This window comes from Macaca thibetana, chromosome 5, assembly GCF_024542745.1.
Source record: "Macaca thibetana thibetana isolate TM-01 chromosome 5, ASM2454274v1, whole genome shotgun sequence".
Classification (NCBI taxonomy): Eukaryota; Metazoa; Chordata; class Mammalia; order Primates; family Cercopithecidae; genus Macaca; species Macaca thibetana.
The window spans coordinates 105586914-105599075 of record NC_065582.1 but is presented as its reverse complement, the minus strand read 5'-3'; the positions used below and the strand labels follow the sequence as shown (position 1 = coordinate 105599075).

The following is a 12162-nucleotide window of genomic DNA, read 5'->3' as shown; positions in this document are numbered from 1 at the left end:
AGGAATCACTTTCAAAACAGGGCGCATGGCCAGCAGAGCCAAGATGATGAATGGGTGCTTCATAGGGTACTCAATTCCTCTTGTAGCTTGGTGTGTTCAGTTGTGCTCATTTACTTTGTGTTTAGCTGCCATCTTTGGTAGCACAAAATATTAAAATAATGGGGGAAAAATCTCACATGAACAGATGTGACTTTTGAATAATATTGACATAATTCCTGTTTGCCAGTTGTGTATGAACTAATAAACCAGAGTTTTAGCAGAATATATTATATTTAAGTATTCTAATATACATTGCCTTTATTATATTAGAAAATGATTGAAAAGGAGAAAAATGAAATGCTGACATTAGATTTCTAAGAATGCATGTCTTAAAACATATACATCTGTTTATTCAAATTCTACCCACTGGATTTTCATTCATCTTTGCAGAATTGAATGAATAAAAAACAGGCAATGACGATATGACTGTTTCTTATGTCAAGGGTTTTACAATTTTTTATTTGCTAAATATGCTATTCTAGACAAAATTTCATTGTTTCTTTTCTTTTTTTTTTTTTTTTTTAGACAGAGTTTTCCTCTGTCGCCCAGGCTGGAGTGCAATGGTACAATCTTGGCTCACTGCAACCTCTTTCTCCTGGGCTCAGACAATTCTCGTGCCTTAGTCTCCTGAGTAGCTGGGATTACAGGCATATGATACTGTGTCTGGCTAATTTTTGTACTTCCAGTAGAGATGGGGTTTCACCATGTTGGCCAGACTTGTCTCAAACTCCTGGCCTCAAGTAATATGCCTGCCTCAACCTCCCAAAGTGCTGGGATTACAGGGGTGAGCCACCGCGCCCGGCCTCTAGACAAAATTTTATGTTGGTTGCTTTTTCCCATCATAACAGTTTTGCCATTAAATCAAGTCTGACAGAATGACTATGATAAAATAGTCATTGTTTTAAGAGTGCCAATAAATAATTATATATGTGTAAATATTTTAAATATATTTTACCTGCCAGAAAACAGATTGAGAAATCTATAATTTGGCAAATATGTGCAGTAATTGGAAGAATAGCTTCTGATGTGGTTAGGCTTTGTGTCCCCACCCAAATCTCATTTTAAATTGTAATCCCCATAATCCCCAGGGAGAGACCAGGTGGAGGTAATTGTATCATGGGGGCAGTTTTCCCAATGCTGTACTGGTGATAGTGAGTGAGTTCTCACAAGATATGGTTTTATAAGGGGCTGTTGCCTCTTTGCTACTCATTTTCCTCTCTCCTCCCACCTTGTGAAGGTGGACATGTTTGCTTTTCTTCTGCCATGATTGTAAGTTTCCTGAGCCCTCCTCAGTCATGCAGAACTGTGAGACCATTAAACCTCTTTCCTTTATAAATTACCTAGTCTCGGGTATTTCTTTATAGCAGTGTGAGAATGGACTAATACAGCTTCATAATGCATTTGAATTCAGTTGAATTCAATATTGTAAGAATCACAGAGAATATTGACATAACATTAAATCCTTTTGTTTTCTAAATCTGTAACCTTTTACCTGAGATAAATTGATATTTTAATAACAGTTTTGAAAATGTATAGAATTGATGTTTGATGAAGTTTTGTGTTTTTCTCTTAGCTAAATTGAAACCAAAAGCTTGTTTCTCTTTCTTAAAAGTGAAATAAGGGCTAGGTATGGTGGCTTACACCTGTAATCCCAGCACTTTGGGAGGTGGGAGGATTGCTTGAGGCCAGGAGTTTGATACTAACCTGGGCAACATAACGAGACCTTGCATCTGTAAAGAAAAAAAAGAAGAAGAAAAAGAAAGCCTAACTGAAAATCACATTTCAAAAAGTTGCTATATATTTATACAGTCTTAATATGAAATAACCTTTGTTTTATGGCTTTTAAAATGTGTTGTAAAGCCTTGTGGGTTGACATTTTTAGATAACCATGTATATCTGTCTGTCAAGGGTTTTGTTGTTTTTGTAAGGTGAAGTATGAATAAATGTTCTGTCCATTATTTTTCAACACTTGTCTAGTTGCTTGCTGTTTTAGTTTATATAAACCAAGAAATTTTACTTCAGTGGTTAGTCAATTAGTTGATTTCCATTTGCTTTTGGTAAGGTTATGGCAAATTTAAAATTTTTTAAAATGTCACTGGCCTTTTTTTTTTGGAGCATCTGTGTGAATTACTTTTTTTGTTAAGTTCCAATTAGCCTCTCAGGGATTTTTAGGAAAAAGAAAATCTGCTGTCATGATTTATACCTAACAAAGGATTAGTGGCATGAGTGTGTAAAAACGGACATACAAAGGGGAATAGAACAGAGTAGAAAAGGTGAATAACTACTAAATCCACAAGGAATACGAGGTAGTGTGGTGTTGATATTTTCTATTAGGAGATATACTCATTTGTTCCTTTAGATCACATGCCTTATATGAGAAGGTGACGTTACATAAAGATGGTAGCTGAGTCTGGGTCTCAGCTAGGAAATGCTGATTGGATAAAAAATTTGACTTTTATTTTATTTTATTTTTTTTGAGATGGAGGCTCACTCTGTCACCCAGGCTGGGGTGCGGTGACACGATCTCGGCTCACTGCAACTGCCACTTCCCAGGTTCAAGTGATTCTTCTGCCTCAGCCTCCTGAGTAGCTGGGACTACAAGTGAGCACCACCATGCCCAGCTAACTTTTCTATTTCTTTCTTTTCTATTTATTTATTATTTATTTATTTTTTTTGAGACGGAGTCTCACTCTGCCTGCCAGGCTGGAGTGTAGTGGTGCGAACTCGGCTCACTGCAACCTCCACCCCCCGGGTTGAAGTGATTCTCCTGCCTCAGCCTCCCCAGTAGTTGGGACTACAGGCACCCACCACCATGCCTGGCTAATTTTTGAATTTTTAGTAGAGTCGGGGTTTCACCATGTTGGTCAGGCTGGTCTCCAACTCTGGACCTCAAGTGATCCACCCGCCTCAGCCTCCCAAAGTGCTGGGATTACAGGCGTGAGCCACTGCGCCTGGCGAGGACTGTGTTTTTTTTTTTTTGTTTGTTTTTTGAGATGGAGTCTGCTTCTGTCACTCAGGCTGGAGTGCAGTGGCCCGATCTCGGCTCACTGCAAGCTTCACCTCCCAGGTTCACGCCATTCTCCTGCCTCAGCCTCCCGAGTAGCTGGGACTACAGGTGCCTACCATCAAGCCCGGCTAATTTTTTTGTATTTTTAGTACAGATGGGGTTTCACTGTGTTAGCTAGGATGGTCTCGATCTCCTGACCTCGTGATCCGCCCGCCTTGGCCTCCCAAACCCAAAGTGTTGGGATTACAGGCTTGAGCCACCGTGCCAGGCCTGGACTGTGTTTTTTAATCGAAGACACTTTTATCTTTAAAATGAACGTATGGTTATTACAATAGAAATCTAAGCCGATCCTCTGATGGCTTCCTCTGGTGATTCCCATTTCCTGGAGTCTCTCTAAAACATAGTTACAATACAAATGAATTGTATATATTTTGAATCTATTTAATTCCTCTTCTTTCAGTTGAGGAGATGGAGTTAGAGAGGTAGGCAGTTTTCATATCATGTAGAGCCTTTCACACCTTCAAGATATTTTGTATTTTTCTTTAGCAGTGCTTATCATGATTAGGTAACTCTTTGTATGGTCAATAAATGAATGTTTGTCTTGACAGACTAAGTTCTGTGTGTTTAGGAGCCACACTGCCATCACCTGCAGTACAGTGTTTATATAAATAAATGGAGCTCATGGCAATTTCTTAAGTTTCTTAAGTTTGAAACCATTTTGTCTGAAAATTTGTTTAATATAATAGGTGTCAGAGAATATCATTTCTTAAAAATGTTAATCATTTGCACAAAAGGTCCCCATCCCTTAAGAGAGAATGACACGTAAGATGCTGAATTAATTAGGAGATCATCTTTATTTGTTGGCTACAAATGTAGGGATTTTTCTCTGGATTTGTTCACGGATTTATTCCTGGAAACAGGAATAGTGCCTGTTACAGAAATATATATTGAATCAATGAATCAATAAAAGTGCATGACGTTCACAACTCAGTAATAAGAAAACAAATAACCTAATTAAAAAATGAGCAAAAGATTTGACCAGCCACTTCAGCAAAATAGATATAGGATGGCAAAAAACACACGTGAAAAGGTGCTTAACATCATTAGTCATTAGGAAAATGAAATTTAAAACCACAAGGAGATACTGCTACACATCTGTTAGAATGGCTAAAATAAAAATAGCTGACAAAACCAAGTGTTGGTGAAGTTGTAAAACAACTAAAACTCTCATATGTTGCTGGTGGTACAGCCCACTTTGGAAATCAGTTTGCCAAATTCTTATAAAATTAAACATGCACTTAAACTAAATACTGCATGTTCTCACTTACAAGTGGGAGCTAAATGATGGGAACACATGGACACAAAGAGGGGAACGGCTGATATTGGAGCTTACTTGAGGGTGGAGGGTAGGAGGAAGGAGAGGATCAGAAAAAATAACTAGTAGGTACTAGACATAGTACCTGGGTGACAAAATATTCTGTACCACAAATCCCCATGACATGAGTTTACCTATATAACAAACCTGCACATGTACCTCTAAACCTAAAATAAAAATTAAAAAAGTAACTAAATGGGACTATAAATGTAGATGTGGATCAGGACCAAGAAGTTTTTTTTTTTTTTCCACAAACCCCTAAGTGTCTGATTTCCACTCAAGTCTTTTAAACTTGTTTTATGTTGCTGCGTAGCAGAGGTCTTTTATTTTCCACTTTTTAATGTACCTAAAAAGCATGAACCCTGCATTTCAATGGACTGTATCATATGCTTTTTTGCTAAAAAACTTTTTCATCAAACACAATTACATTGTTCAGTTTTGTTGTAAACTTAACATAAGATGCACTGTTGATTTGCTTTCTGATATATTTGAGAAGAGTGATAAAATAAAGCTTAAAAACTGAAAAAGAATTAAAAGTAAGCAGATACTTAGCATCTGACCTAGAAACCTACTCCTAGAAATTTGCCTAAAGGAAAATGAGACATATGTATACACACACAAAAACCTGTACACAGATGTTTGTGAAGGCTTTATTCATAATTTCTAAAAAATTGAAAACAACCCAAATACTCATTAACTAGTGAATAGATAAATAAATGGCTAAACTATGATACATCCACACAATGAAATATCACTCAGCAAGAAAAAGAAAAAGCAGCAACATGGATGAATCTCAAATACATTATGATTCATCGAAAGAAACCAAACTCAAATGGCTACATACTATGTGATTCCATTTATATGACACTCTAGAAAGGCAAAACTGAGATGGAAATCAGATAAACACAGGTAAGGGTTCGTCAACCAACAGGGCTGGAATTGGGGAAAGTGAATGGACTACCAAGAAGGGGAGCTGTTTGGAATGATGGGAATGTTCTGTATTTTGACTGTGACAGTGGTATCCAACCATATCCATTTGTCAATATTCATAGAACTGTACACTAGAAAAGGGTGAATGTTCCTGTATGTAGAAAATACCTTAATAAACCTGATAAAGAAATCAAAGTATTTATGAGGTCTTTTTTCTATGAGTACTTGAGCAAGCAAATTGTTAGCTTGCTGCTTTGAGAATCAGGAGCAAACCCATGCTTTACCAAGGGACTAAAGATACTCGTGAGACTCACTCTCCTACTTATCATTCCCACTGTTCTTTTTCTTTAAATGCTTACCCTGATAAACTGGTAATAAAGAACTTAAACATTCTTAATCTCTTCAAAAAATTAATGAAAAGATAGAAAGATATGTTGTAGGCTTTTGAGTTTCATGTGGCGAGGTCTTTACTTTTAGCAAAAACCATTTATTAAGTAATATCTGCCATTTAGCACTGGGTAAGACATTGTGTTCTTAGCATGTCGGGCAGGGCTAGTAGACGCAGCACAAGCCTCGTTTGCTACCTCAAGGAGTTGCCATGAGAATCAGTAAAGGGTGTGTTTGTGTAAGCACTGTGTAAATTGCTAAATAAATGCAGGTGGTTTCATTGCCAAATATTTAAAAACCTCGGAATAACAAGCAAATAAACTTGGATTTCAGTATCAAAGAACAACCCACAAACATGGCGTGGGTGAAACATAGGAATGAATTACTTGGCTTACATCTACGTTTGGCCCCAGTGCCTTCTTGCCTGGTGGGGAGAATCTGGTGTCCAGGAGCTTTGCACATAGCATGGAGGAATGGCAGGAATGAAATTTCATAGACTGGAGAGTGGGAGGAGACTCAGTGGAAAGACTGCTACTGGCAAAACTTGGAGTTAGGGGCTCTGAAGGAGTGAATCCTCAACAGTTTGTGTGTTTGTAGATGTACATGTGTTTTGTACAGTCTCTGTCCTTTTATGAAGTGGACTCTCTTGTTCTAAATGTAGGTGACCATTGTAGCAAATGTGCTGTTACCCACACCAAACTTTTCTTCTGATACCTCCTCTTCCAGTGGTTTTGCCGCCCTAGTTCTTGATACATTTTTGTTCCGTGTAACTGCTTTTATCCTCATGAATATTGTCATGAAGTCACTGATATCAGTGGCAAAGTTTTAGGTACAGTCATAACCTATTTCTCATCTTCTTTTATGTATATACACACACAATTAGAAATCATACCTTTTTCCCTCTTAGATTGCTATGTCATATGTCATAAAGAGGTACTCCAAGTTGAGCTCAACAAATATTTATTTATATGACTTTATTTGAAAACTTATTTACAGAGTATTACATAATGATAAAATGAATTCTACTAGCAATATGACCTTGACCAGATCCTTAACTAACATCCCGGTTTCTTTACTTGCAAAATGCAAGTATTAATAATAGTACCAATATTGCTCTTTTCACTATATAGTTGTAAGAATCACAATAGCTTAGGAAAGCTTGTAGTCAACTCTGATGTTCTGCCCAAATACAAAACAGTGGTATTATTAATGGAATCCTTCTCATTATTTGTACTATTCCCAGAAAGGGGTACACTGATAAATTCTTATGTTTTTCCAGGGAGAGTCACACCAGGACAGCTCATGTCCTATATTCAGCTCTTCAAGAACAACCTCAAAGCTCTAATGAATCACTGTGGGCTCCTCCAGCTTGGGCTGGCCACAGCTCAAACGTTGAAACACCCACAGACTGCCAAGTGGGACAACTTTCTCGCTTTTGAAAGACTCCTTCTTCAGGTATGTTGCTGTGGGTACTTCGTGGGATCTTAATAATTAATGTTTTGATTTCCAGGGAAAAACTTTGACATTTATTATAGCCTTAGTAATAAATCATATTGTTGACATGTGCCCTGCTTCATATTCTCTAAGTGCCCCCGAGTTAAAGTTCAAGTAGAAAGTTTTTTCACACCTGTTTAAAAAAATATTTTGACAGTAATGTCTTTGGCTTCTTATTCAATACTAAGGATGTTTTTTGAGCATTGAACTAACCTCTGGAAACCTCTTTCAATTTTATGCCATTTGGACCTTTCTCGCTCTTCATGGTGTCTTTATTTGATCCTTGCTACTTTTTCTGTAGCATATTACTACTATTCACATTTCCTCTGACATTACCTAGTTTCTAGTCCTTAAGCAACACATAGCATGTGCCTTAAAATGGCGTTTAGTAAAAAATGAAGGAAGTGATCTCCATTTGTAGTGTTTATACAGATATTTGTATGTGGGATAGGAACTTTTCATGACTGATGAAATATTTTCATGGGAAACTTTTCAAAAAATATGTAGTATGTATTTTTTAAAATTATAAAGTAGTTTTTAAAATTATACAGTACTTTAAAAAGGGATAGAGGATTATAAAGCATAAATGTACTAAAACGATGAGTATCTGTAAACTTTCCACATAGACTCAATATGATTTATCATTATTTTCATATCTATCATGGATCCTTTTTCATTAAAGAAATAAAACTAGAGATAAAGTTGAAGCATTCTTGATACTATATAACCATCTCTAATTTGATTTTCCTTTTTCTTTCCCTAGAGATAATTACAAGCTCAATTCGTTGTTTTTACATTTTTATTAAATATTTACTTTTTCATAAATAATATAGAGCATTTATGCTATAGGTTTTAATTTTACATAAGTGATGTTATACTATAAATATCCCTAAATAGCTTGCTTTTTTCTCTCAACGTTCTGTTTTTAAGATAATCCAAAGTGATGGGCTAGGTGCAGTGGCTCACGCCTATAATCCCAGCACTTTGGGAGGCTGAGATGGGCGGATCACTTGAGGTCAGGAGTTCGAGACCAGCCTGGCCAACATGGCAAAATCCTGTGTCTACTGAAAATATCAAAATTAGCTGGGTGTGGTCGTGGTCATCTATACTCAGGAAGCTACTCGGGAGGCTTAGGCAGGAGAACTTCTTGAACCCGGGAGGTGGAGATTGCATTGAGCTGAGATTGTGCCACTGCACTTAGACCTGGGTGACAGAGGGAGACTCCATCTCAAAAATAAATAAATAAATAAATAAATAAATAAATAAATAAATAAATAAATAAAGTGATGTATGTAGATCTAGCTCATTCCTTTAAACCACATCATAAATATACAATTTATTTATGCAATCTGTACTGATGTTTAGTTAGGCTGTTGCATTTGTGCCCGTGTGTGTGTGTGTGTGTGTGTGTGTGTGGTGTGTATGTATGTGAGATTAGGAAGAATTATGCAGTGAATACTCTGGAATATGTCTCCTGTTATATATTGTTGAGTTTACCAAAGATTGCCAAAAATGTTGAACCAGGTAAGGCTAAAAGCTGTGTCCTCTTCAGGATGTCAATGAGCTCCCTTCATTATCCCAGAATGTCTAAAATGTCACAAACATACCTCAAGAGGCAGAAGAAGGAGCTTATTTCTTCATTATGTATTTTTCCTATCAAGGCAAAAAGAAAAAAAAAAAAAAACTTTCTGAATCCTTAGTGATGGCTATGAGCCTTACCTCAAAATATCTTGTTTTGTGAGATGATAATTTTTGTTTAAGGTGATTGGTTTTCTGTTATTTGGAGCCAAAATACACTCATCTTTTTCCCGTTAATATGTAATATACTAAGATCCCAAATAAAAGTGGTTTATTCCCAGTTTTTGGTTTGTTCTAGTTGTCAGTTTATCCATCACAGTGCTTTTAAATCATATATTCAGTTTTATGCTTTTATTCATGAGTATTTTAAGGATTTTAATGCCATTATGAATTGAATTTTTAAAATTTAATTTTCCAGTTTATTGTTGGCATGTAGGAATATATTGACTTGTGAATAGTGATCATGGATCCAACACTTTGCATTTTGTGATGATACTTGTTTTCTTATTTCTGGTTGTTATTCATTGATTGTCCTGGGTCTTCTGTGTGGGCAAGAATATTATCTGTGAATAAAGTCAGTTTTGTTTCTTCGTTTCCACACTTGATACCAAGTGTCTTTCATAGTGCATTGACCAGGCATACTAGGCCCTTTTTCAGTAAGAGTCATGCTAACAGGCATCTTCATCTTATTCCTGACTTTAAAGAAAATATTCCAAAAAGGTTTTGTTTTGTTTTTAATCAGACTGAGGAAGTTTCTTCCTAATCCTAGTTTGCTGTTTTTTTTTTTTTTTTTTTTTTTAGTGATGCATTAGTGTTGCATTTTGTTTAATGCAGATTACTAATTTTTTAAATGACTATATAGTTTTTCTCCCTTAATCTGTTAATGTGGTGAATTGTGTTTATAACTTTTTTAATGCTAAATAATCTTCATTGCATTCCTGGGATTAATTCAACTTGTTCTCACACACACATACACTCACACATGTAAACATATGCACACACACACATACAAATTGCTGGATTTAGTTTACTAATATTTTCCATAGAAATTTGCATTTATGGTCATAGGTGAAATTAGGATTTTTTTTTCTTTCTTTTTTTGAGACAGATCTTGCTCTGTCACCCAGGTTGGAGTGCAGTGGCGTGATCTCAGTTGACTGCAACCTCCACCTCCCGGGTTCAAGTGATTTTCCCATGTCAGCCTCCTGAATAGCTGGAATTACAGGTGTGTGCCACCACGTCTAGCTGATTTTTGTATGTAGAGATGGGATTTCGCCACGTTGGCCATGCTGGTCTCAAACTTCTGATCTCAAGTGATCTGTCTGCCTTGGCCTCCCAAAGTGTTGGGATTATAGGCATGAGCCACTGCACCTGGCCTATATTTTTTTCTTTATTGTTCTGCCATGGTCTTGTTTTCCAAAAAAGATTATAATAGTTTGGTAAAGTCGATTAGGGTGAGTTTTCTTTATCTATTCTCTATTTGTTTAAAAAAGGAATTATCAGTTACTTAAAAGTAAAATATTTCCAAAAAATAACCTGGACCTATCGCTTTGTTGTTGATATTTATAATTATAATAATAATAATATAAGTAATAATAATCAAGTGATTCAAAACTATAATTTCTTCAGTTCTTTATCGCTTTGATTTATCTTCTGTCAGAGATGATTTTAAATTACTCGCAATGATTGTGAATTTACCAATTATACCATTTTAAAACATATTTCTATCTCTATCACTGTCATTATGTCTGTCTTCATTAAAAACTATGAGCTCATATTGCTTTCATAGTTCTTTTTCTTCTTTTTCTGAGACAGGGTCTCACTCTGTCACCCAGATTGAGTGCAGTGGCATGATCACCACTCAGTGTAGCCTTGACATCCTGGACTCAAGTGATCCTCCCACCTTAGCCTCCTGAATACAGGAGTGCACTAGCACTCCTGGCTCATTTTTATTTTTTATTTTTTGTAGAAATGGGATCTTTCTATGTTGCCCAGGCTGGTCTCAAACTCCTAGACTCAAGTGCTCCTCCCACCTCAGCCTACCAAAATGTTGGGATTACAGGCGTGAGCCACTGCATCTGGTTTAATATCATAGCTCTAACCTAATAGCACATGTTTCATTCTAGTTTTCCCCCTTTCCATAGTTGTACCTCCCTTCTCTGACAGTGAGGAACTTATCTCCCATTATCCTCGACATATTTAATTACTTTATCAGTCCCCACTGTGTGTAACTAATCTTCCAGTAGAGCTGCTGCCCCGTGGCGTGGATGCCTCCTTACCTCACCTGGGCTCTCTCTTCCTGCTCCAGGTCATGGCCAAGCCCACACGGATGTTCTCTCTCACTTCATACAGAGGTACCCTTGTGGAAACCTCCCCATAGGGATGCTCTTCTACCTCTATTGAGCTCTGACATCTCTGTGCTGCCCCTACCTCTGCCTTCTTCATAGAGGCCCTCCTCAGGCCTCTCAGGTTCCAGCACCCCACACTAAGCCCACACCGTGGCTCCTAAGGCACAGATGCCCTCCTCATTCTGCAGGCTCTGACACTTTGTGCCGAGTCACTACCATTGCTACTGCCCTCTTTGGCCACCCTCACCTGCTTAGTGACCTACACTGCATCCTGGGATGTTGTTATCCCTCAACCTCCACCTGGATACCTTTCTCACCTGCTTTGGTTCTGACAACCCATGCAGGGCTGCTGCTGCATTCTCCCCTGTCCTCCAGCCTCCCTATCCCTTCGAGATGTCCTCCTTACTCCACTTGGGTCCTGGTAGTCGTGTGGACACCATCCTTACCTTGCTCAGGTTCTGATCCCCTGCCATGGATCATCACTTCCACCACCTTCCACCTGGATGCCCTTTCCATCCCCTTGGATTCCAACAACCCCTGCGAGACTCTCCCACCCCCATGCACTAATGCCCGCCTCACCTGGCTCTGGCTCTGACACCATGCCCTGGGCTACCATTGTCTCCCCTGTGGACACCCTCTTTATACTCATGGGCTCTGATAACCTGCCCAAAGCCACTATTGTGAACTCCTTCATTCCCCCTGCCCTACCGTATGGACAATCTCTTCACCCTGCTGCTGTCTATATCACATGTCCTCTAAAGTGAGCCCCACTACAAAATCTCATAAAATTGGTTCAAAACAAGTCTATGTAGAGATTTTCTCCTGAGAATGATAATCTTTCTAGATAAGCTTACTAAAGGTTTCTGAAGAAACTTGACATATTAATTCTAAGCTGCTTTTTATTTGTAATTAATATTTGGAATCTTTTGTTCCATATTAGACTCTTAGACTATTAGATGTGATCATGGTAATTGGTGTGGTTCTTTCAACAACTAAAGAAAGAG

The 12162-nt window shown here is 37.7% G+C and overlaps 2 protein-coding genes across 5 annotated transcripts in view; one reads left to right on the top strand and one right to left on the bottom strand.

Moving 5' to 3' along the window:
- Positions 1–12162, top strand: part of SCFD2 (sec1 family domain containing 2) — an 807609-nt gene that overhangs the window by 102419 nt on the left and 693028 nt on the right. For all 4 annotated transcript variants that reach the window (XR_007725710.1, XM_050790571.1, XM_050790570.1 and 1 more), the window contains exon 4: positions 7018–7193. Coding sequence is in view for 3 of the 4 variants with exons in the window: in XM_050790571.1 (XP_050646528.1) it covers positions 7018–7193 (176 nt within the window). In the remaining variant the exon portion in view is untranslated. The remainder of the gene's footprint in view (positions 1–7017; positions 7194–12162) is intronic.
- Positions 1–12162, bottom strand: part of LOC126954756 (60S ribosomal protein L14-like) — a 1186913-nt gene that overhangs the window by 753470 nt on the left and 421281 nt on the right. The gene's annotated exons all lie outside the window — the stretch shown is intronic.